General features: G+C 50.5%; 1 protein-coding gene across 1 annotated transcript; it reads right to left on the bottom strand.

The window, feature by feature from the left end:
• Positions 1-2,338: 2,338 nt before the first annotated feature.
• On the bottom strand, positions 2,339-17,015 carry DMRT3 (doublesex and mab-3 related transcription factor 3). Its single transcript, XM_070589687.1, has 2 exons — positions 15,955-17,015; positions 2,339-4,036 (listed from the first exon to the last, which is right to left on the bottom strand). Exons 1-2 carry the CDS (start codon positions 16,412-16,414, stop codon positions 3,072-3,074), a joined length of 1,425 nt encoding a protein of 474 aa, XP_070445788.1. The 5' UTR covers positions 16,415-17,015; the 3' UTR covers positions 2,339-3,071.
• Positions 17,016-23,668: the final 6,653 nt, after the last annotated feature.

Below are 23,668 nucleotides of genomic sequence, written 5' to 3'. Positions count from 1 at the left end.
ACCACACTTAGAGACAAACTGCTGTAGAACAACATGACTAACCCACCCTCACTCACATCTTAGATGAATGAAGCATTTCCTCCAAGACTAGCAGTGGGCAGGGCCTCACTACAAGGGGAGACACGCACTGTGGTGTAATGCGAATTAACTTTCTACCAGGCTGGCTTGACTCAACTGCAGTTATACAGCTGAGCATCCAGATATGTTGTCTGTGTGACAGCTGAGATTTAACTAGAAGGAGCCATTTTGTTTTTCTCTTTTCATCCAGATGTTGAGTTTTATGTGAAAGAGTAACCAAGCAGCCATGGGCAGATGAGTGTTCATTTCCCTTGAACTCTACAAGCCATAGTAGGATGGTCTTCAAGAGGTGAGCCAGAATCTTAGAGGTTTTGTCACTTTAACTGAGGGGGCTCAGTGGGCAGGACTGCAGAGGAAGCAAAATTGACAGCTGGAAGCGGGACACAGGATCTCGACAACCAATTTCTCCCTTCTAACCCGACCACCAGCATCCCACCTAAGACGACGTTTTTTGCTGCAGAAGATGATATTGCGAATCAAACATACCTGCACTAGCCCATGAATAAGCTGTCTTACAGATAATTCCATTTTTCTGGCCACTGTAAAAAGAACTCAACGACTCTGATGATCTGTGGGCGAAATCAAGCTGTAAGGACACTGTATCTTAAGCCGAGTTTTGCTCCTTCGGGTCACTCAACCCGAAGAAGTAACAGCTGAAGACAGAGTTTGGAGGCCAACCCAGTGGTGCAGCGGTTAAGTTCGTGCACTGCACTTTGGAGGCCCCGGGGCTCGCAGGTTTGGATCCTGGGTGCGGACCTAGTACCGCTCAGTCAAGCCACGCTTGGCATCCCACATAACAGAGGAAGATTGGCACAGATGTTAGCTCAGTGACAACCTTCCTCCAGCAAAAAGAGGAAGATTGGCAACAGATGTTAGCTTAGGGCCAATCTTCCCCACACACACACACAAAAAGACAGACTTTGTAGCACCATTGGCTCACATAGGACTTGTTATCAGTGTTGTTTGTTAAATAACATAGGTAAACTTTTGAGATATGATATCTTTGAAAATACATTTGTCATAGGTAGGGCCAGACATTAGCCCATCACTACCACAAAAAAGTCCTGGACATGTGTCTTTAGAATCAGAGGTCAAATTAGTCTCTTCTCCCCTCCCTCCCTTTCTTCTTTTACGTAAAATCTAATGTTGAAATATAATCCTAACAAACTGTGTTTACCTTTAAACACTCTGATATGTAACTATGTCAATTAAATACACAGTAGTCCAACTAAAATAAGGAATTCTTTTCCCTCAAAGATTTCTCATTCCAAAAGTATCTATAGAAATAAAAATGAGATGGTTCTTTTGTTTTAAAGATCTCTTTTTCTCCTGGGACCCATTGAAGGGTGGGGGCGGCAACTGATGTCAGCGCCTGTCCCCAGCTGAAGGAGCATCTCAGGCCAAGATGATCAGCCCTTCTCCCTCCCAGACAGAAGGGCCTTTCAAGACTCATCCTTGCCCTGCATCCTTGTCATGCAGAGGCTTTTATTTATTTGCTTATTTACTGTCCCTCCCACATTCCGACCTAAGCAGTCTGACTCAGCAGTCATCTTTCCTTTCAAACACTTTGAAGAACGGAAACAGTAAGAGAAGTGGTTGGTGTGGGCGCCATTGATTATAGTTTGAAAACGCACTTTTAAAAATATCTGAGCCACCAGTTTGCCATATACAGCACCTCCAAAAACGCTTCTAAAATGAAGGGAAAAAGCCCTGGTTTTCAAGGTTTTGGTGTGGTCATCCCTCAAACTGCAAAGGCATCTTCTCCAAGTGAGAATGCGGGAATTCACTTCCACATCCTGAATGCACAGCTACTCAACTTAATAACAGGAGTGACAGCTCTCATTGACTGAGTGCTTTCTCTGTGTCAGGTACCACGTTACTTCCTCCCCTCGCTATAAGTGTTTCCTTTTTACTTTGTCTTTGATGGGATTCTCCAGTCCACTCACTGCTTATCCTGGACTCACAGGCCAGTAACTTGGACAATAATGCACAAATGGCATTCTCTTATACACAGTAGGCATTCAGTAAGTATCTGATGAAGAAATGAAGGAATGGATGGAGGGATTGAGTTAACTCTATTCTTGAACAATAAATTCTCCTTCTGAATGCAGCCCCAGAACTTTCCCACTCACATTTCCCAATGAATGTCTCATTTAACTCAGACCTCGATTTCTGGCCCGTGCACTACTAAGTAGCTTTTATGTCAACTTTCTATTTTTAGAGATCCTCTATCCACAAGTAGAAATGACATAAACCAAGATCATCTCCTTAGTTTATTTTTTTCTAGAGTCCTTAGCATGCTACATTAACCTGACAAAGCTTAATCTTGTGTTCATTTCACAATACATTTCATGCAGTTCACAGCTGTGATTGGTTTTACATTGACATTACACATGTTTCGATTCGGTCATGTGAAAAGAATAATTCTTAATGGAATTTGTCTCTGAAAACTGTCCAAGCTTAAATAAGCATGTGAGCAGTTCACTCTATTCTTAAGTGCAGTCTCTCTTTTAAATGCAAGGTTTTTAGCCTAAGAATATAATGTCCCTGTTTCTGGTCCATTTGCAACCAAACCACTTCCTTTAGGTTTCAAATATCCTGAGGAATCCTTTTTTACAAAACTGCATTCAAGTATACTATTTTATTGAACATTCCAGGTTGAGTTTAGGAGCAAGGCTGACCTTCAGCTTTCCATCCCCAAATAAATCTTCCGTGGACCCAGCTTTCCCAAGACTATTCTTAGCATTAGACTCTCTTTTACAATAAACATTCAGCACTAAAGCCGCAGAGCAGAGCTATTTGGCATTTTCCAGTGAAGTGCAAGAAATTAAATAAGTTATGTTTTTATTGCTAAGGTATAGAATCAAGCACAGTCACTTTGTCAAACAGAAGGAAAGGGTATACACAGGACGAGGCCTCTCCTGGGGAGGGCAGGGGGTCAGAGTTCAAATGCACAGAAAATGTCACCTGGTCACCAGCCACCCGGTACCACTTTAAGATGATGTGTTGAGTATTCTAGAGTCTGAGGAGTCGGACCTCTCGTCATAGTCATCCTCGGTGTAAAGAGACTGCTTTGACACAATCGGACACCCATCGTCAGGGATGGAGATCCGAGGGTCTTCGGGGGCGCGCGTGGGAAGGACAGGCGAGCTTCTGAAGACGCTGGGCGAGCTCCCGGGGAAAGGGCTGACGTACTGGGACCTCAGCTGGTACTGCTGCTGCAGCGTCATGGTGTTCCACAGGGTGACATCATTGGGCAGGAAGGGGCTCGACTGGTTTCTTGCCAAAGTATTCCTCAGCATCAGAGGGTACCGGGGCGGCTGGGGGAAAGGATGCTGCAGGGGCACGGCCAAGGGGTTGGGGACAACGTTACTAGAGTCTGCGGAAAACCTCAACGTGTCTGGGACCCTGAAGGCCGATCCCACGGACCATTTGGAAGAGGAGATGGGGTATGAGCTCAAGGTGTGTTCAAAGATGTGCCCGTTGGAGGGCAACACGAGGCTCTCGGGCTCTGCCGAAGTTCGGTCGGCGGCCGAGGCCGAGGAGCGGCTGGAGAGGAGGACCTCCACGGCGCTCACCAGGTCGCCCCCACAGCCCTTCAGGATGAGCTCCAGCACCGTGGGCTTCTGGTTGGGGAAGATTTTTTTTAACACTTCCAGGGGCGGTCTGTTGGCTTTCAAGCTGAAGGGCAGAGAAACGGTCCCCGAGGGGCCCTCGATCAGGAGGTGATTCTGTTCCCCGTGGTACTTGGGACTGTCGGGGCGGCTCTCGGAGGTGCCTCCGTTCTTCTGGACCGCATACCCGCCTTCATCCACAGACACGACCTCGGGGCTCTCCGGGGTGAAGCAGCCCTTACTTTTCACCACATCTGGGGAGCTCCTCTGGTCGGTGTCTTTGTCGCTGAAGGTCTCTGTGTTGTCTGCGGAGCTGCCGTCCCCAAGTCGCTCCTCAGTCAAATCTGGAAAGCAGAGAACAGCTGGGTTAATCCTTTCCTGGTGTGCATAAAAGGGAACAGATGTGCTCAGGAGAGCCCCACACAGGCTTCTTGGAAGGAGAAATGCATCTCAGTGGGTTATAACATAGTGCAAGCCTTAAAAAAAAAAAAAATCCAAACTATGTCACTGGCAAATGGCAAAGAAAAAGACCCTGTAAATAAAGATCTAGGGGTCAGCCTGGTTGCCCAGCGGTTAAGTGCGCATGCACATTCTGCTTCGGCAGCCCAGGGTTCACCTGTTCGGTGCTGACACAGCACCGCTTGGCAAGCCATGCTGGGGCAGGCATCCCACATATAAAGTAGAGGAAGATGGGCACAGATGCTAGCTCAGGGCCAGTCTTCCTCAGCAAAAAGAGGAGGATTGGCAGCAGATGTTAGCTCAGAGCTAATCTTCCTCTAAAAAAAGAAAAGAAAAGAAAAAGATCTGGAAATCAGAGTGATTTCTCAGAAGGATGTGTGCAAGGAAACTTGCCTTCAACACAGAACAGCGACGTGATACCTCTAACCATACAAGATGTGACTGTGTGGCAGTGACAATTTCTAAATAGGAACCCTCTGTGGGGCTGCGGATAAACAGGCCCAGGGAAGGATAGGGAAATGAGCTCAGGCTTGTCTTTTGGCTCCTCTTCTCCAAATGAGGCAGCGGCTGTAATCCAAGGACAGCATTGGCTGATGCATGACACATAGGCCCACAGGGGCTTCTAATATTCTAAATCCACTTTCTCACAGGCTGATTTTGTGTTTAATATGTCTTGTGAACTAGTACTCAGTATGTGTCATCAGGTTACCATGTACAAGAACTAGTCAATATAATTGCCAGAGTGCAAGAAAGAAGCCTCTAGTGGTTGAAATCTGTCTTAAAAAGCCACTTGAGGGACTGACTGTGGGTTGCCTGTAACTTGCACGAGAGGCCAAGCAAAACCAGCTCTGAGTTCTGGACAGGCTGCAGGAGAGAAAGAAGGAAATGGCTGGAGAAGGCCTTTGAAAAAGTGCACAGGGAGCGTGACCCATCCATGAAACAATGCGTCCGGAACTCCAGGACAATGGGGTGCAAGAGGTGGGTGTGTTTTCATGAACAGTTTTATTAGTAAAGTTCAGGGAAAGGACTTAAGGATACCTTCTTGAATTACATTGAGAGGAAAAAAAAAGCTTCCCAAATAAAGCAGAGATTTGCCATGAAGTAAACCAGTTGCAAATTTAACATTTTGACCTAAGACATTATCTCCAAAGGGGTATTACGGTGCTAAAGCAGGCAGAAACCAGTAGATAAGACTGTTTTGCTTGCAGAAGAAAGCTCTAAAAGACCTTTATAATAAAGGAACATATTCTTTATTAACAAGCTATATGCAATCGGATTTTTATCCTTTCTAAAACAAGTACTATCTGTGTCTACTCAAAGCCAATGTAACTGATCTAAAGATGAAAATTATTCATGACCCAGTGGTCCAGTTGTAAACAACCTGTTGGCCTGTGTTTTCAGCGGCCCTGCCTGAATCGCCTCATTGTCTCCTTCTCTGTGGGCACACCTGATTATGTGTAGATAGCCAGCCGCTGAAATTTCAGCAAAGCAGCTTCTAAAAACCCATCTCCTCCCATTTGTTGTTGTTGATTTTAAAAGCCTGAAACAACGGCCCATTTATGAACATTTTTCTAATACGGGATATATCTCAACTATGATTGAAAAACAAAACTTTGGTTCTTCATGAAGCAATAAATATGTGCCAAGTGTAAATAAATACTCTGAAAAATATTCTTAAACTATATCAGTGCAAGTTTCAATCATAAATCTGATACGAATTCACACTTATCTCAAATTTCCATTTTAAGTAAACTGCTTCTTTTTCCAATGCAAAATACAAGGTTTCCACGTGGGGATCGTTTGCGGCCCACTCATATCAAGCCATCTTTGCTTTCTTTAACAGCTCTGAGATGCGCAAAAGACCTGTTTTGCAAAAGAAATTTGACGTATTCTCTCCTGCAACTTTCTAGGACAGGGGACCCAGCTTTCATCTCTTGAGTTAATGTGGTACTTGTCCTTACTCCCAAAGAGAAAAACAGCAACAAAAAGGTTTCTACAGATTCGCATTCTAATCAGGTAGACCTATCTAAATTTTTCTGACTCGTGACCCCATGCATATGTCTTGGCTGTTACTCTATTATTAAACACTCGAAAAGGAGTGGACAGTGACAGTGTATTAGCTTGGCAGTGAACTGAACACACAGCTGGATTCTGGCCTCTGCTCAACAGAGCTTGGGAAAACAAGTCAAATACTCTCCCCAGGTAAATATGGACATAAAATAATGTTTTAAATACTATGCATCTCTAAACAGTCTTATTTAATTTTGGCTTTCATTATCTATTATTATCAGTATCGAGTATTTGTATCCTTATGATATGCAAGATACAGAGGGAAAGAGAAAAAAGGGCAGAAAAATACCAGGAAGTATAAGACCTGCCCCTAACTTGTGGAACTTCTTAGTGAATTGGTGAGATAAGACGCATGTGCAGGGGGAAAAGCAAACCCAGGCAGGCAGAATTTGCTAAGCATCAAATATAACACACATTGTACATGAATGTTCATAGTAGCATTGTCCACTATAGCCAAAAGGGGGAAGCAACCCAAGTGTCCGCCAGTGAATAAACGGACAGACGAAATGGGGTCTGTACATACAATGCGATATTTATTGTTCAGCCTCAAAAAGGAATAAAATTCTGACACATGCTACAATATGGATGCACCTTGAAAACACACTAAGTGAAATAAGCCAGTCACAAAAGGACAAATACTCTATGATTCCACTTATATGAAGTGCCTAGAACAGAAAAATTCAGAGTCAGAAAGTAGAATGGGGGGCTGAGGAAGCAGGAACGGGGCCTTACTGTTTAATGGGTACAGGGTTCCAGTCTGGGGTGATGAAAAAGTTCTGGAAATGGACAGTGGTGATGGTTGCACAACATCGTGAATGTACTTAATGCCACCACACTGTACCCCTAAAAATGGTTAAAATAGTCAATTTTATGTTATGTATGTTTTACCACAATAAAAAGAAAAGAGAAATATGACACACAGTAACACAGGAGATGGTGAGATTTCCTTAAGCAGGAGAAACAACTGGTTCTTCTAAGGAAATAAAAGGTACATAAGTACAGCTAAAAAGCTCAAAACTTACCTATTTTTAAAAGAGACATGTGAACCTAAAAACAGCATCCCATTTTAAAAGGCAAACGTTTCCCCACCCTGGATGAGTTTCACATTTGAGGAAAATGTTTTGAGGTCTATCAACCAAATTCACTCGTCCACAGAACGCTACAGGCTCCAGAGGAAAGTGATTCAGAGAGAAGTTCAGTCGCAGGGGAACTAGGGAACGATATTCTGGCTAATCTGACATATCTACCATGACGACAATGTAGTATTTTTTTTCAAGATGGTAAAGGACACACTGTCCCAATCAACTGGATTTAGGATGGCAGGATTATAAATCTGACAACACGAAATTCCACTTTTGAACCAATTTTCCTGTTTTGCACAACAGGCCACAGTGGAATCTTACATGGATGCGCACTTGTTCGTCAATTGTGAACCCCAGACTGCAAAAGCCTGTCTCTTATTTCCTTGTGCTACCCCTTGCCCCTGCTACTGTGACATGAACAGTGCAGCATGCGCTTCTGGGTACTTCTCAGGGAGCAGGGGGTGGATGGTGCTGATTCATCCAGACTCTCTCCATAGGTTCTGGGCTGATCAGCCTCTCCCAATGGAAGTCCAGATCATGTCAAAAAGTGAGAAAAGGTAGCAAGATGTCACAGGAATCAAATCTACAAATTCAGAACATCAGAGTTCAGCACTGTTTACACTGAGCTCAAAGGGAAGATAGAAGACGTCTAAAGAAGCAATGAGTGAGACACACCTATAGTGTCGTACACCTGAGCGGCACATAAAGTCTTGCTAAGGGGGGGTTGGGTGAGCAGAACCCCAATCCACACCCGAGGCTATTGGGTTTCAAAACTGGGAAGGGAGGACTAGCCTCTCACCTTGACCAAGAAAACTTCTTGGCCAACAGCAATTTCTGAAGGGCAGAATATACAGTCCCTGGAGTTTTGTGTCTAGTATTGGTTGTAATGTTGTACCCAAACGAGATGTACTGTAAATTATTCTACTATAAATACAGACTTTCACAAGTAATTATAGAGGGTGAGTTCTGAGCCCAGTGATAAAGCGTAATTTAATAACAGGTGTTTCTTTACATCTCTAAATTTTTTCCTAAATGAACTTTATAAATTGTTCGTGTTGGTTTAAAATACAAAGGCCTTTCTAGATATAGAAATGTGAAACTGCCAACTAACAAAATGAAAAAGGAAATACTCACCCAACACTTTACCCTCTTTCTTCTTGAAACTGACACCCTAATTCCTTGAACATATAAGTAAGAGTATATTTTAACTGATAATATTTTTACCCCTAATATACAGGTGCAGAAAGCAAAAACTACTAGATAAAAAGTAGAAAGAAATCAATTTCATCTGATATTACAAACCACCTTTGAAAGTGATACAATCTGCTGTTTCTAATGCTTATCACCTGGATATTTTTAAAATCTTACTAAATGTTCACTCTTCAATTTCATATTTTTCATGATGTAGAAACACTCAGAGCCACTCATGAAATAAACTCTTCGCTGGGTAAAAGGAGTAGATACTCAATTAAGATGGAATATTTTTCTATGAGTAATAATACTACCAACTTCAAAATATGTATATGCCATAAGAAAGCTACAAGATTTTAACTAAGGAGAGAAAATGAACACACACAAAAGTGACTTCCAATCTAAAATTATAGTTTGCAAAATCTAACTTTCTTTAGAGAATTTTTTCATATGAAAATGCAGTTAAATTAAAAATTGCAGGTATTCATTTCAGATATTTAAAAAGACTACCACATACGTGAAACAAACATTCTGCTCAAGACATATAAAATGGAAAATCTTTCTGACTTAAATGTGGTGGGTTTTATCCATTCTATCCAATGATCAAAACCAAAACATATCTTACATCCAGAATTAAAACACAAAAACATTAGCATAGAGAGTAATGTTTCCTAGTGCAAAAGTCACGGGACTTTTTTCTTTAATTTTGAAATCATGTCACACCTTTTGAAACATGGATTGTCATGTCCTCATCTGTTCACTCGAGCCTTGGGGACACACCTCTGAATAACTGTTCCCTGATGGGTCGTTTTCAAAGCACACAAATCCTAAAGCAACAGCAGGGAGGGAGCCCCAGCAGGACGGGGCATCCATTGCCCAGTCAGAATTCTAACAGGAGACGTGCTTTTCACCATTTCTCTTATCTTTACCTCCCACTAGAAGTGCTGAATCATAAAAACTGAATGGTTAAAAACCTAAAGTAGAGCAGGGCAGGAATGTCGGTCTCAAATCTTTCCTTTTCCTCCTGAGGGAGAAGAAAACTTGTGAAAAGCAAAAATAAATAGTCATGCTTTGCTTTTAAAAAGTTGTTAACAACACTGGTTTAATAATGTATGGAGGTATCAAGATGGTTCCTGGGGCCCAATATTTTGGGGGACACTGGTATAGAAAGGGCTGAACTTAAGGAAGTTTGGCTTGCAACTGTGCACTTCCTATGTCCTGCAAAAATTTAGTTTGGACCTCTTCCTTGAGTTACAAAGGAGCACTTTTCAAGAAGCAGGAGGGAAATTACCTATAAATCTAATCTACATGTTTATTTGGTACTTACAAAATGGCAGCTGGCTACTCATTCATCCATCTATTTAAGAAATATCCTTCAAGCCCTCACGATGTGCCCAGGCATCATGTTAGGTAAGATGACACAGAGAAAATTAAAGCATTGCCTCTTGGCCACTGAGAGGCTTACGGCATACTAACTAATCTTTTGCAAAATGTCCAAGTTATCTGTGCAGTTCAAATTTTACATTGAAACACAACACGTAACTCAAAGGCCAGGAGCTGGGCAGACCATGGTGTGTTCGCGGGAGGGAATTTTATTCTAAACATTCTCATATAAAGACTGTGGGTGCAACAGATATTCATACTGAACTAAAATAGTCATGGCGGGGGGGAGCAGAACACAGATCCCAGCTTTGCAAATTTATGTCTGCTTAGTCTTTAGAATCAACAGAGATTAGAGATTCAGTAAAGAACTCATGTTCTGAATGTTTTCTGTAATATTGTTATTCAGTAGTTGATTGTGCTTATTTTTTATAGTTGTTTAACTTACGATAAAATGCAAAAAGAGAAACCCCACCTAGTTATGTTTTAGTTTCCCATAGCTTCTTCAGAGAGCAGCAGTCTGCAATGCTCAGACAAGGGGTGGCTCACTAAAGCCATATGGACTCGGGAGTGACATGACAGAATCCCAAGTGGATGGAGCTGTGATGACCAGCTGTCCTACCACTCAGGCCTCAACCTCTGCCATGAGTGCCCATGCATACCCCGTTCAAGGCCCACTCTGCACTAGACATAGGGGTCCAGGGACCTGAGTGGCTGATGGCTGAGGGGTCACAACAGGTTAAAACGGAAAGCAAGGAAGAAAGGAAGAGGTGAGAAGAGGGAAAGGGGAGGCAGGCAAGCAAACAGATTTTTACTGAGCTCTGTCCTCCTCTGTCAGAAAGAACTGCAACATTTCCAGAAAGGGGCTCCAAGTCCTCCCGGGACGCTGATTTATGAAGATTTACTCCCTTTGCCTCTGTAAAGCTGTTAACGGAAAGTGCTGACTGGCTGCAGCAAAGAATTTCTCATCAATGCTCTTTGATTGTATTTTGCAAACAAAATGCCTGTTGCTTGGTAACATTTCACTTGAGCCTGACCTTCCCCGAAAGTTATTGCTATCGGATTCGATTTACACTGTCCTCCTGTGATTACTGTAATCTTTTAAACCCGGGAGTTCATCCATCAGGGAAAAAGAAAAGTTGGTTGTGTAAGTCGAGAGCATGGCTATCCGCCAGATTTATAACCCGGAGGAGTGTGCTGTGGGGAGAGATTTTTCCCCGCGAGTGGAACTCTGGTTCCTAGACGCCGAAAACGCTCTCGTTTTTGCTTTCATCCCTGTCCTCAGACCCACAACATGGTCACCAGCGCCTCTCCGATGCCTGCCCGGGGCAGCTCGGGCTCCACGGAGAGAAAGCGGCGGGGAGACGCGCACCAGTGCCCCCCACGCCCAGGGCGCCTTGCAAGGCGATTGGGGCTCGATGGGGACCGCCTCGGCCTAGGGTTGGCAGCGGAAATAGCAGGATGCCCAGTTAAATATGAACTTCGGATAAACAACGAATTTTTTCGTATAAGTATGCCCCATGCAATATTTGGCATCCTGGGGTGGTTTTTTGCGTGTATTTGCATGTTTTTTGTTAAATTTGACAACCCACCGAGGCTCGGGAGGCCGGCCCGGGGCGGGCGCCGGCGTCTCGCTCCCAGCCGCGTCCCGGGTCGCCGGCAGGGAGCGGGGAGGCAGCCCGGGCCGCGGCGGCGTGCGGCGAGCAGGGGCGTCCCGGGAGCGGCGGCCAACGCGCCCGAGCGCAGGCGGCCCGCGGCTGGGGGCAAGGGAACAGCGGCCAGGGCAGCTGCAGGGGAGCCGCGCGCCGCCGCCCGCGCCTGTCCCGGGTTCCCGGAGCGCCGCTCGGGGAGAGGACAGCCCCTGCGCCGCGGGCCACCGGGGGCCGGGCCCGCTGCCCCGCACACCGCCCGGCGCTCGGCCGCGGGGGCCCAGGAGCCTGGCGCGCAGATCGCCCGGCGCCCGCGGGAGAGGCCGGGAGCTGTGAGCGTCCCGGGGTCCCACTCCCAACAGCCAGCCCTGGGCAAGGTTTGGAAGAGACCAGTAGTCTGGTACCGCTTATCCCTTTTCATTTAGGCCGTTTTGTGTTTTAAAGTGCAACTCTGAGTCAGGCCCCTCGCCCCAAATGAAGTCATCTTAAAACCAGACCCCGTTTTTAAATCAGAGGTTCACTTCATGAATGACTGAAGTCTTCCCTACTTTTTGTCTGCTTCTAGCCTATTGTCACAGAGGGTCTCCCATCCTGGCCTGCACCGATAATCCCGTAACACTCAGTATATCTGCAGATACCTCTCTCTCTTTAAGTTAAAAATAAAAATAAGGAAGCAGACTGGACAGGACTCAGTCAAACAGGAGCCCAAAGGCCCAGAGCACGCATAAAGATGCTAGGAGGTGCCTTGCCGGGCAGGAGACAAGATAAAACAAAGGCACTTTTCCCAAATCTCCTAACTTCTCTCCCTATAGTTCTCTTGTTCTCTCCTTTTCAGGAGAAATAAACAGGAAAGGAGATTCTACACTCCTATTTGACCCTGCTCTCCTATTCCTAACCAAATAGGATGTTTTCAATTTCTTTTACCCTTAAGGACACTTTAAAGAACTTGTGTACATGTTTATTTTGATGGGGCACATGTAGAACCTAGAAGTATCTATAGCCACAGATCGCTCCTCTCACAGCACCCCCACCTCCTGGAGGAAAAGTTGGGGGTGGGAGAAGGGAGCGAGAACTCAGGAATGTAACTTTAGCTTCTCACCTTGGTCGTGACCCTTAACTTTCCTCAGCTCTCAAGCCCAGGTCCTGAAAGGCTGGCTTGGCGGGTTGACGGTGCTGACTCAGATACACTAAGAGCTGAAACATGCTCAGCTTCCCACATTTTCATGGGGGGGGGGGGGAGGGGAAGGGGTGTGAGGAGGATGAAGAGGGAATTTAGGAGAATAAGTGAATCACAATCTAATAATTCCAGGCCAGTCATAGATGATAATCAAGAAGCATGGGAAATCTACACCCCAAAAGAAAAAAATGCTTCAATCCATAGCTAGAAGTAATAACCATTAGAATATGAATATTCTCCTTAAAACCACCACCACGTTGAAAGGGATGTTCAACACACTACACCGTTAGATAAAATAACCTCTCTTCCTTTAAAGAAACTGAAGAGATTTCACCCAGCTACACAACCAAGTTTTGGTGTTAATGTGTCGCTCCCTGAACTGGGTGTTTTTTCCTCCAGTGGTGCCCAGCAAACATACCCTTCTTTAGGGCCTGTACTTTTTTCTCAAGAATTTCTGATGAGGGAAAAAGACTTGTCCACCTGCATTTGTATCCAACAAAAAAAGCATATGTCTCTACAAGCTATGTACTAATGAGGCCCTTTGCAAAAGAACAACCCACGTTTGGGACACAGAGATCAGAAAGAAACAGAGCTCCACGATTTGCCAGCAGATGTTCAGAGATTCCTCATGGCCTGTGAACTTACTGTACATGGAGACCTACCACTAGAACAGAGCTTCACTCAGTTCTCTACCTGCGGGGAGCTGCTTGTCCAGGAGTATCTGATATACTTCTAAATATCCGTGGTGTGTTACATACAAATACATTATAAGAACAACTGCAAAAAAAGGCCTAATACAGACAGCACCAGCTAGTCTCATCCACGAAGTTTTCTCTAAACTTAAACTCCAAATGGGCTTTCTTACAAAGCATTGTACAGAAATGATCCGCTTGTGTGCTTGCCTTCCTAGTGGAAAACAATTATCTGTTATTTTCTTGCCCCCCTCATTGGATTGATGATAGGCTGCCTTTTTTTAAAGAATGGAATTATGGGGTCAAATCAATTTAAAGAAGAAAAACAAAACTTATATAAATGAATGTGCAAGGTATGCAGCATGGCCAGGTGGGAACGGAGCCTTGGTCCCTGATGGCTCAGTCTCCTAAAGACATCACTCTGACCTCTCCTTCTGATAAATCCTATTCTCCTTTGCAATCACTTGTTTTCAGTTTGGAGGGCTCAGGCTATTCTTGAATACTAGGTGGGAGGAAAAGAGAGAGCACCAGGCCTGGTTTGTCCAGTTGAAATCAGTCTCCCTCTTTCATTCTCCCAAACTATGTATCCTTCTGCTGCTGCAGCTGCTCTCTGGCTTTCCTTCCTGCCCTCACCACCCACCTCCCAGGGTTGTGTTTGGTTTTCTGACTCTTCAGAAACCACCAACTTGGCTATGCCGGAATGGTTTGAAGAGCAAAGGATGGGAAAGGATTCTTGGACAAGGACCCCAGAACCCAATGCCCCTATTACAGGGGTGCCGCTGGGCAAGCGGCCACTGCAAAATGCTACCACTGACATGAACTCAGCCTCCTGCCCTGGTACTGGGGGAAATGGAGACAGGGAAACTGGAAACAGAAAGGTTGGGAAGTTACTGGCATGGATCAACTTCCAGAACTGAGACACTTTTCTACTTACTTGTTCTAACCTAAAGGAGAAAAACAAAACACGATACCCTCCATTCCTCTGTGGCATATCTATAAACTAACTGACAAAAGAGAACTGTGGGGGTGGGGAGGGGCATTACTCAGAGAAATGCTTGCATCCTACCTTGGATTAAATTGCCACAAAATCCATGCTCAGCAACCTCTCTTCTGTCCTTAAAATACCCAGCTGTGCTCTTCTCATAAGATGTTCTCAAAGCTTCAGGCCTGGAGAGCATAACTGAGCAAGAGGGCAGCACATCTATGCCTGCCAGGCTGCCTATCAACTCACCCCCAAACCAGTAAGTCTGCATTTCCCCCAGCTCCACACAGCAGCCCAGTGCTCCTGGAAGCCTCTCTCCAGAAGCCAGAGGTGCTGTCTTTTTTGGGGGGAGGGGGAGGCAGAAGTTCTACCACAGTTCCACGTACAGAGAGCTCTGGGCCTTCCAGGCCTTCTCTCTGTGAATTCCAACATATCCTCTAATCCCCTTCCGGAGAGACTGCCTCTTTGCCTTTGTACATCCGCCCAAGTGAAGAAGAAACACCATCCACAAGTCCATTGAATTCCAAGATCCTAAAATCAAAGGAACACTTGGGCTGGGCAGGATGGCAAGCTAGAGATTCCTCATGAGGAAAGAGACTCAACTGCCAGCGCCGCAGGCTCCGGAGGCCTGGAGTGGGGAAGGAGATAGAGGCTTGGGGGGAGGGGGTGGAATCTGTCTACCCTAGGGCTCAGGGTAAATTCTCTCTAAAGCACAGCAAAGGACGAGAGGGAAGGAGAAGGAAGAGGAGTCTGAGATCGTTGGCTCCAAACTGGCAGTTTAGCAGATTTCCCCGCCTCGAACGGGGGAAAGGGCTTCCGCGCTGTAGATTGTTTTGTTTTTATTTCTTTAAACCACAAACACTGCTGAGGGCGGCCTAAGGAACAGTCGTCAAAGACCTGAGCGGTTCTGCAAAAGGAACTGACTCTGGGCGCGCCAGATTCTGGGTCCTCGCTATCAGTTTAGGCACCTTTCTGGCCTTTTTTACTACTGCTTCTAAATGGGGCTTCTTTCAACGAATTGCAAGAGAGTGGAGACCACAGAGTGCTACTAGAAAGGCTTCGGGGTCGCTCTAGTTAACCCCGGGCCGGGCCGGGGCCGAGAAGCACGCCCAGGTCAAAGTCAGACAAGCCTTGGGCCCTGGCGCTTTTCCTGGAACTACCCGTCCCAACCTCCAAATGCAAGGCCCTCTAAGCCCGCCGCCAGAAAAGCCCTGCCGCGCAGGGGCTGTGTGTGCCCGCTCGGATTTTAATTTGGTGCCGTCTCGATCTCTTTACCACTGAAACGAATAAGTCCCCGTTTAACCTGGGGAAGGCACTTGGGATCCGGACACACAGTCCAGCCATTTGGCGCGCCCGTGGCGCCTTTCCCACGGGCGCCTGGCTTCTACCTGCCCGGTATCCAGACTGATGGCCGGCTTCTGCCCGGAAAGAACCGGCTTGCCGGGGATTGGGGAGGAAGGCCCGGCCAGGCCAACTTCCGAAACCTTGCCTCCAGGCCTCCCAAGCAGAGCCGCAGCAAGAGCTCCGAAGTTTTTGCGCCCACGCGCCTGGCCTGGCGCCCGCCCCGCGGAAGCTCTTACCTGGCTTGGCGAGCTGCGCCTGCAGCGCCCCGGGCTGCGGCTCGGTGGCCCAGCGCAGCGCGGCAGCCGCAGCCAACTCGGCGGCGGGACGCTGCGGCGGCGGCGGCTGAGACGGCTGCGAGGTGGGCGGCGGCTGCGGGGCGGCAGCGGCGGCGTCCCCCGGCGGCGGGGGGCCGGGCAGAGCACGCAGCGAGTCGGGAATGAGGCTCTCGAGGCTCTCGTTAGCTTGCTGCCGGCGCAGCGCCACCTGCGCCGCCATGACCCTCTGCCGCTCGATGATGAGGATGCACTTCTCGCAGGTGCAGTCCTTGAAGCGGCAGTAGCGCTTGTGACCCTTGAGCCAGGACAGCACCCCGTGGTTGCGGCAGCGCGCGCACTTGGGCGTGCGCTGCAAGGGCGCCCGCGGCGGCTGCGACACCGGGCCGCCCATGTACAGGTAGGGGGAACCGTAGCCGTTCATGCCCTGAGCTCCCGGAAGAGCTGGCGGGCTGGCGGCGGGAGCGGGCCAGGGGGCGCTGGACGGCGGGGCTGGGAGGCGCGCTCAGGGGCGGCCTCCGGACGGCGCGGTCCTTGGTCCCGCAGCTCCGGCGGCCGCGTGCGCTCCGGGCTGGCCAGAGATGCGGCACCCGTCTTTGCGGCGCTCGCAGCCTCAGTCTCCCGCTGGTGCTCCGCCAATCCCACGCTGGTCACGTCTCCGCCAGCCGCTGCTTTGGCCGGCACGTCCTCCCTCGCCAAGGCGCTGCCGCGGCTGCGAGGAGCCGGCGACAGCTCGGGTTAGGGTCTGAGCGTGCTCGTCTGCAGCTCCCGCGCGCGCTGGCCAGGCCCAGCGCCTCCTCCACCGCCCTCCCCCCACTCCTCCCTCCCTCACGTCACCCCCACCCCCCGAGGTCCGGGTCTCCTTGCACTTCCCACCCTACTCCACGCCTTTCTCCTTCCTTGTGCCTCTCGAGTCCCTGCACTTCACCTTCCTTGCCACCTGCAGCCAGGCTCCTCTCGCGGGGGCGCTCACGGCCCCCTCCGCCAAGTTCTCTGCGTTTCCCCTGCCCGCGGCGGGAGGGACTGCGGCGCTTCGGGACGCGGCGGTGCACACGGGGCGGGGATGGGGAGGCCCGGCGGGGGTGAGGGTGGGGTGCCCGTAGGCGAGTTAAGTGGCCGTTCCCCAACGCTCTTCTTTTCTCCCTCCAGGCTGATTTGGCGGCACCAGGCCCGAGGCCGCTTTTATCCCAACACTTTGCCGAGAAACTCGGCTCGGCGAGAGCCAGAGCCTACTGGAGCGTGGCAGGTGCACTGGGGACCCGGCAGGAGCCGAGAGGGTCTTAAGTTGGGGCGAGCCAGGCCCCGCGCAGGGCCACTGGCAGTAGGGCGGTGATTTGTAAAATTTGGGCTCTTTCTTGATTTCCTTTTGCAACATATTTTGTCTTGCTGCTGTAGAAGAAAATGAATGTTGTTGAAAACCTGCTGGCCCAAGATGACAACCCATTTTGCAGGCTATTTCAAAGGGAAAAACAGTCCTCCTCCTTTGGCGCTGAGTTTATTTTTCTACACTCTTCACCACGTTTTAGTAAAAAACAAGTCTCTGTCCTGAAAGGCCGGGGAAGTGTTCGTGTGGAGGATTTGCTCAAGTACTGCATCTAAACTTTCAGAGTGGACCAAGGAGCCACGTTAGCGTCTGGAAAGTTACCGGACATGACCTTCCCTCTCCCCAGCAGCCACTGAACCAGCAAACGGAGGTCTCGCGTCACGCAGTTCAAACCCCCACGGACTCAGTGATTTAGTTATAGATAAAGGATGGGGTCACTTCGTCCCTGCCGCCCCCAGCGTCTTTGGATAGTATGAAACTTTGTTTAAACTGTTATTTGCATATTTTTAATCTCCTCCGAGTACCCGTTTGACCTAATGCAGACTACTGCCACCAATACACAGGGACCTCAAATCAAAACACAAAGACAAAAAACAGGTGGATTCAGCGGCGCAGGGTAGCTCAATGGCTCTGTGCGAAGCGGGTGAGATGGCAATCCCGGAGCCGTCGGTCCCCAAGCTTCTGAGAGCGGACATGAGCTTATCACTAGGCGGTATGAGCGAATCGAATTCGAGAGGAGAGCAGAGACGAGTTCACTGCAATGGCCAACCCTGAGGCTTCACCACGGCCCTTGTTCCCTCGGGGAGGCCACTTTTCTCTGTACTGTCCTGGAAGCAAGCAGGCAACCCGAAAACGTCTCTTCTGTCTCTTCTGTGTTCTCTGTGAATTCAAGTAAAAGTACAGCCACGCATTCTACTAGCCAACCCTCCGCCTAGAAGGGTGATTCTGGGAGGCAGGAGGGTTAAAAAGGGAACCTTGAGTGCGTTTCCTTTGAAGCCCTTAGGCGTCCCCCGTTTCAGCCCTGTCCGGGAGCTGGGGATCGCTGGAGGCTGCCCTGGTGGGACGTGGGCGGGAAACTCTTGCACAAGCGTGCTAACCCTGGGAGGGCTCCCCTCAAAGCTGCGTCGGGCAGGGACACCTGGGTCTTGCCCCTTACCCCCCTCCCCCCCCCCACTTCAATATCTCCTCTCCTCCCAACTTTCGCTAGGAAAACAAGCCCTAAAACACTACAACGAGAAGGAACTTCATATGTTCTCCGGACTGGAGGCAGAGGTCGCCCACAGCCTGGTGGGCCAGAGGCCAGGAATTGGGGAGTTGGCAGCCAGTCACTTCAAGTGATGAGAGACCTACAGGGCCTAGAATGACACTGAATCTGGGAACCTCCGCACTGACATCTCCAGGTCGCTTGGGAACGCGAGGAACATGGACTTTTTTCAAAGCCAAATTTCTCCCGATTTTCTCCAAATGGTCAGCGAACCCGGGGGAGTATAAGGGCCTTGGGAGTAAAGAATTTTTTAAAGGAAAGCATCAGAGCTCTGCACCAGGTTTGAGGGCATTCCCACTACCAAGATGACCCCCTTTCCTTCCTCGGTCACCTAGCCACCCTATCCCTTTGCCACTCAAACAGTCTGGCATTATTTGCTCCGGGGCCCCGTTTCACTCCAGTGCACATCGGGGGCTGAGATCTAAATACTCATTTGATATAGCGCAATAATCCTTTTCTCATATTTGATGGGAATGTTTTCCATATCCCAGTATTTGACAACATCTCCCTATAGGGACAGGTTTGTATTTATGTTGGTAAAATGTCCCCTGCCTCAAAGTCTATTGTAACCCAACACCTGACAACCCCAAGTCCCATTTCTGTTTGCAGAAAGGGTTTATTCAAGCACATAATGGGATCCCAGCAGAAAGCCTTTCAGAACAAGGGGCTATGGTAAACTTCACCACATGAACTCCGTTTCCAGGGCTATTAAGCTTTTAATTGGAAAATAGCAGAGGAAATTTCAAGGTGACTATAACGTGTTAGCAGTTAGTGCAGAGAAGAAAAGCCTGGAGCGGGAATGAATGTAGAAAGCATATGGTCCGAATCACATTTAGGAGGAGCGGCTCACTTCTACTAAGTCCCAGCAGCTTATACACTTATGGGAAAAATCATCAAAGAAATTGGAAAGGGAGGAGGGGAGAATTACAAATGTAACCTGACTAGACTGGATCCACTCGCGTTCTGCTGTGGGTGGGGAGGGTGTGTGTGTGTGTGTGTGTGTGTGTTTTCAAACCACAATTAACCAGGTAGAATTGTGACAGGTATTAACAGTGAAAGGGTGAAAGATGACGTGCGTATGTGGTTCTCTTTCTCTTGGCACACACACAATCACATGGTGTGTGTATATCTAAAAGCTGGGAATGCAGGTGTCCTTGCTGAGAAACTGAGGATGTTCTGCCTTCACATCTGGGAGTGCTGGTGGCTGCTCCTCACTGCAAGCAACATTTAATCAAAAGGACGGTTTCATATTGTCCCGGATGTATACGTCAGGAAATTTTCTGCTTTGCTAGACGCTCTTGGAGGGGCAGGTCAGGGTTCCTATTTTGCCGTTTTAATCGCAACCGCCGTGTCGCTGGAGGCCAGGGCGTGCAGAAACCCCTTGCAGGAAAACGTAAACCCTCTCCTCACGGATGAACTTCTCAGCTCTCACCCTGTCCGTGCCTCTTGGCATCGCTCTTTGACCAGCTTCTAAGGGGAAGGGAGGAACAAATGTCTATCGAGGCGGTGGGACAACCAGCAATCGCTCTTTTAAGGTGACAGTAATGCCCTTCTTCTCCCTCAATTAACTGGGGAGAAACTCGTGTGCACCCCCCCCATGGCATCCCCGAAGCCACCCTCTGGGGCGCGGGGCAGGGGGCAGAGCTCAGAGACCGCGTGTGACCGGGGGTGAGGGAACGTGCATCAGGCGGCCCCGGGGGACGCCGCCGAGCAGAAGGAAGGGCCTAGACGGTCACGTCCTCACATCATGTGGGCAGTGGACGGCCTGAGGTTCCTCAGAGACTTGAGGCCTTTTGGAGCAAACGGGCGTAGAACGGCCTGCAACCCTGCTGGCCTTGTGCAGACCAGGCAGGTGCTGCTCCGTCTTTCATGCTCTGAAACTCTGGAAGCCAGCAGTGGCGTCACGCCCGGGAGCGAGCGCTCCCACCAGTGCAGATTCCAGAGGAGACACTAGGCCGCGCGCGCCCTCACATTTTGGGGTGGGGGTGTTGCTCCTGCATTACTTCATCCAAACGGATGCTCCCACTGAGCAGCGACCCCACCCCCCCACTTCCGAAGGGAAGGACTAGAAAAGAGCGCCCTCGCAGCACTCCCCACTGGGCCTCTCGCCCCTGGAGGCCCGGGCGCAGCCGCTCACTCCCGCTCTGGCATCGGCCTGTCCACTGCCGTAAAGTCCCCGGGGGAGTTCTGGGCTCCCGCCCTGCGCCCAGGAGCGCGTGCGCGCTCGGGGCTCCGGAGCGAGCGGGACACCCTGCGCCGCGCAGCAGGAGGGCGTGGGGGGCTGAGGCCGTCGGGCACGCCTCCCCCCCATTGTGAAAGAATGTCTCAACGGTCGGCCTGCAGACTCTGCTTTTTGTGCAAAGGAAAAAAGAAACACGTACCCGCCCAGGTAAAAGGAAAGCAGTCCCGACTTTAAAACAGTTGGAAGATAACCTTTCTCCTGCGATTTAAAATTAAAAACAAACCCAAAAAAGGCTGAGGAAATCCTTTTAGTTTATTAGAGCAACATTCAAGGGATAACAGTTTCTTTTCCCCAGAGTGTTTGTTCTCGCGGAGCTGGTGCAGTTCTATCCCAGGACGAGCCCTTTTTCCAGAACTCTCTTCTGCTTCCCCGCCCCTGCTGTCCCGGAACGACGCCCGGCTGCAGAGAAAGAGGGCGGATGTGAAAAGAAGTCTTTGCTCAGTTCAAGGGGCCCGGGACTCATGAGGGGAAACGGTGGGCGCCGCTGGCACCCCAGGGAAAGTGGGTGTGACATCACGCACGAGGCCAGACTGGTGGCGGGAGAATAACGCGACAAGGCCGAGGCGCTGCGCGGGGACGAAGTGCCTGGGGCTTGGGAGACTCGAGGGGCGCCCCAAAGCGGGGAATCTCGGCCGAGCCCCGCCCCCTTCGCTGGCTTTGCCGGCGCCAGAACTTCTAGCGCAGGGCGATATCGGGAACACTCGAGGCTCCGCCCACTCGCCCAGCGCCCCGCCCCCGCCCTGCTCGCCCCGCCCCCTTCCAGGACCCTCCCCAGCCCCCGGGACTGCAGCTTGGAACCGTTGAAAAGTTCGCCGGTTGTTGAGGGTGGGGGAGATTTAACGAGGCAGTGGCTGAGTAAAGGCCATTAGGGTTTCTGGGGTGTGGGGGGTGGGAGGAGGATGGCAGCGGCTGAGCGCCAAGGGCGCCGCCTCCCGCGGCCGGCGCAGGGCCGAGTGGGCTCAGGCCCCGTCTGCGTGCGTGCGCGCGGAGGGAGAGGGGAGGGCGAAGGGCCCGCGCAAGTCGCCAAAGCAAACTTCCCAGGGGCGCGGCAGCGCGCGGGTAGGCAGCCGCGACCCTATCCGGCCGGGCGGACGGGCCAAGGGGGGAGCCGCTGAAATCCTTGTCCCTCGACAGACTGCCCTCCGAGTGTCTTTGTGCCGCGAAGCGCATTCCATAAAGCGCTTTTACAACCACTTGATGCAGAGCGTCAAGATGCAGTGCAGTATCCGTGTGCGTGTGAAACCCGTCTATTCGGCACTGCAGTTCGCGTGGCGCAGAGGGAGCTCGATTTCTACGCGTGGGCGCGCCTCGTTTCCACTAGGCGCGAGGGAGACGATGGTTCGGACTCGGCGAGTCTGGCCCACTCTCCTGGCCCGAAATGCGGCTTCGTGCGTGGGTTTGCGGGTATGGCAGTGGTTGTGGCAGCGAGAAAGAGTGTCACCAACGGCACCCTGGGTCCCGGGGTGGCTTTCCCTGAGGCCCTCGTTGCGCAGTGCGGGGTCTACAGCACGTTAGTGGGGTGAGGGCCAGGGGCACCCGGTGGGGCGCCGGCCCCTCCGCTGTAAGGGGGGAAGGGTCACGCTCGCCCCCAGCCACTGCGGGAGCCAGAGGCGACCCTGGGAAAAGGCGCGCCCTTCGTTTGCCCACAGCCCCGCGTCGCGTGGCGGCAGCTTGCTCAGCGCCCAGGGGAGGAAGGCCTGGCGAGTCCGCCTTGGTTTCCCCGCTGGAGCACAGAAGTGCCTGTAAAGATTCAGAAAGGGCTATCCCGGCAGCCCGCCAGCCGCGCACAGGATGCCAGGCACGCCCACGCTTGCACACACGTGTGCACTCATACGGTACACATCACGGATACCGCCAGCTCAAGGAAGTGGCAAGTCTCTGTTCGCAGCGGCAGAGCTCTGAGAAACTGGCTGCCCCTCAGATGTGTGTATCAAAATATGGTGAAAACCTATCCTGTCTGTGCTGTACTGTGCGTTCAGGATTTGAGAAGTTCGTAGCCCAGTCCGCCGGGGCCAGGCCCTTGGCCTGGCCCTTGGCCTGCCTAGCACCCTCCTCCCAAGCAGTCGAGAAATAAACAGCCAACTTGCAAACATGAACGTCACAGGGCCACTCCACCCCACGGGCGCGGGAGGAAGGCCCCAGGTCCGTCTTTTACGGGGCTGTTGCGCAGGGAAGCCAGATCTTCCCGCGGCTCCGCCTGGGCCTGTCGTGGTTCTGGGGAGTAGCCCTTTGGGGCGGGATCCTCGACAGGGGGCCCCGCGCGGCAGCGGCCCGGATTCGGAACCAGGCTAGACGTCAGGCGAGGCAAGTGGACCCTCGGGGCCAGGGAACCAGAAGGACCTCTCCAAAGAATGGGCGCTGCCCACCCGACAGCCTGATCCCGGAGCGCTGGCGGCCAGGAGGCGAGCTCGGGCCAGCAGCAGGAGGCCGGGAGGGGCACTGCCTGCGAAACCGGAGCCCGGCCCTCGGGGCGCGCCAAGGGTCCAGCAGTCAGGGCTCTGAGAGCGCTGGCACGCTTCTCCGGGCTCCGCCTGGCTTTCCAGAAACGCGGGGGCACTTTAGGAGGCTGTGTTGGAGGGGACATACACCCCCCGCCACTGAGGGGGCGTGCCGAGCTCCTCCAACAAAACCACCTAACAAAATGAGTGTGTTGGGGTCATCTAAGGAATGGTGGCAACGGGAAGACTCCTGGATCCGCAGAAGCCAGGATTATTCAAAGTAGAGGGGGACCTGGGTAGCGAGTGCGCGGGTGAGCGAGGGGTCTTCATCTCCAGAACGCCACCGTTAACGCCTTGGAGGTGGCGATTCCGCGGCCGGGTCCCTTTCCTGCGCGCCCGGTAGCCTCCCG

The sequence above is a fragment of the Equus przewalskii genome, chromosome 22 (genome assembly GCF_037783145.1).
Source record: "Equus przewalskii isolate Varuska chromosome 22, EquPr2, whole genome shotgun sequence".
NCBI lineage: Eukaryota > Metazoa > Chordata > Mammalia > Perissodactyla > Equidae > Equus > Equus przewalskii.
Note: the sequence above shows the minus strand (reverse complement) of the source record. Positions and strands in the feature narration are given on the sequence as shown.

Coding starts and splice junctions, on each gene's coding strand:
- DMRT3 (XM_070589687.1), bottom strand. CDS start 16,414: ATGAACGGCTACGGTTCCCCCTACCTGTACATGGGCGGCCCGGTGTCG. Junction 4,037..15,954: donor GGCGCAGCTCGCCAAGCCAG/GTAAGAGCTTCC, acceptor TCTGCTTTCCAG/ATTTGACTGAGGAGCGACTT.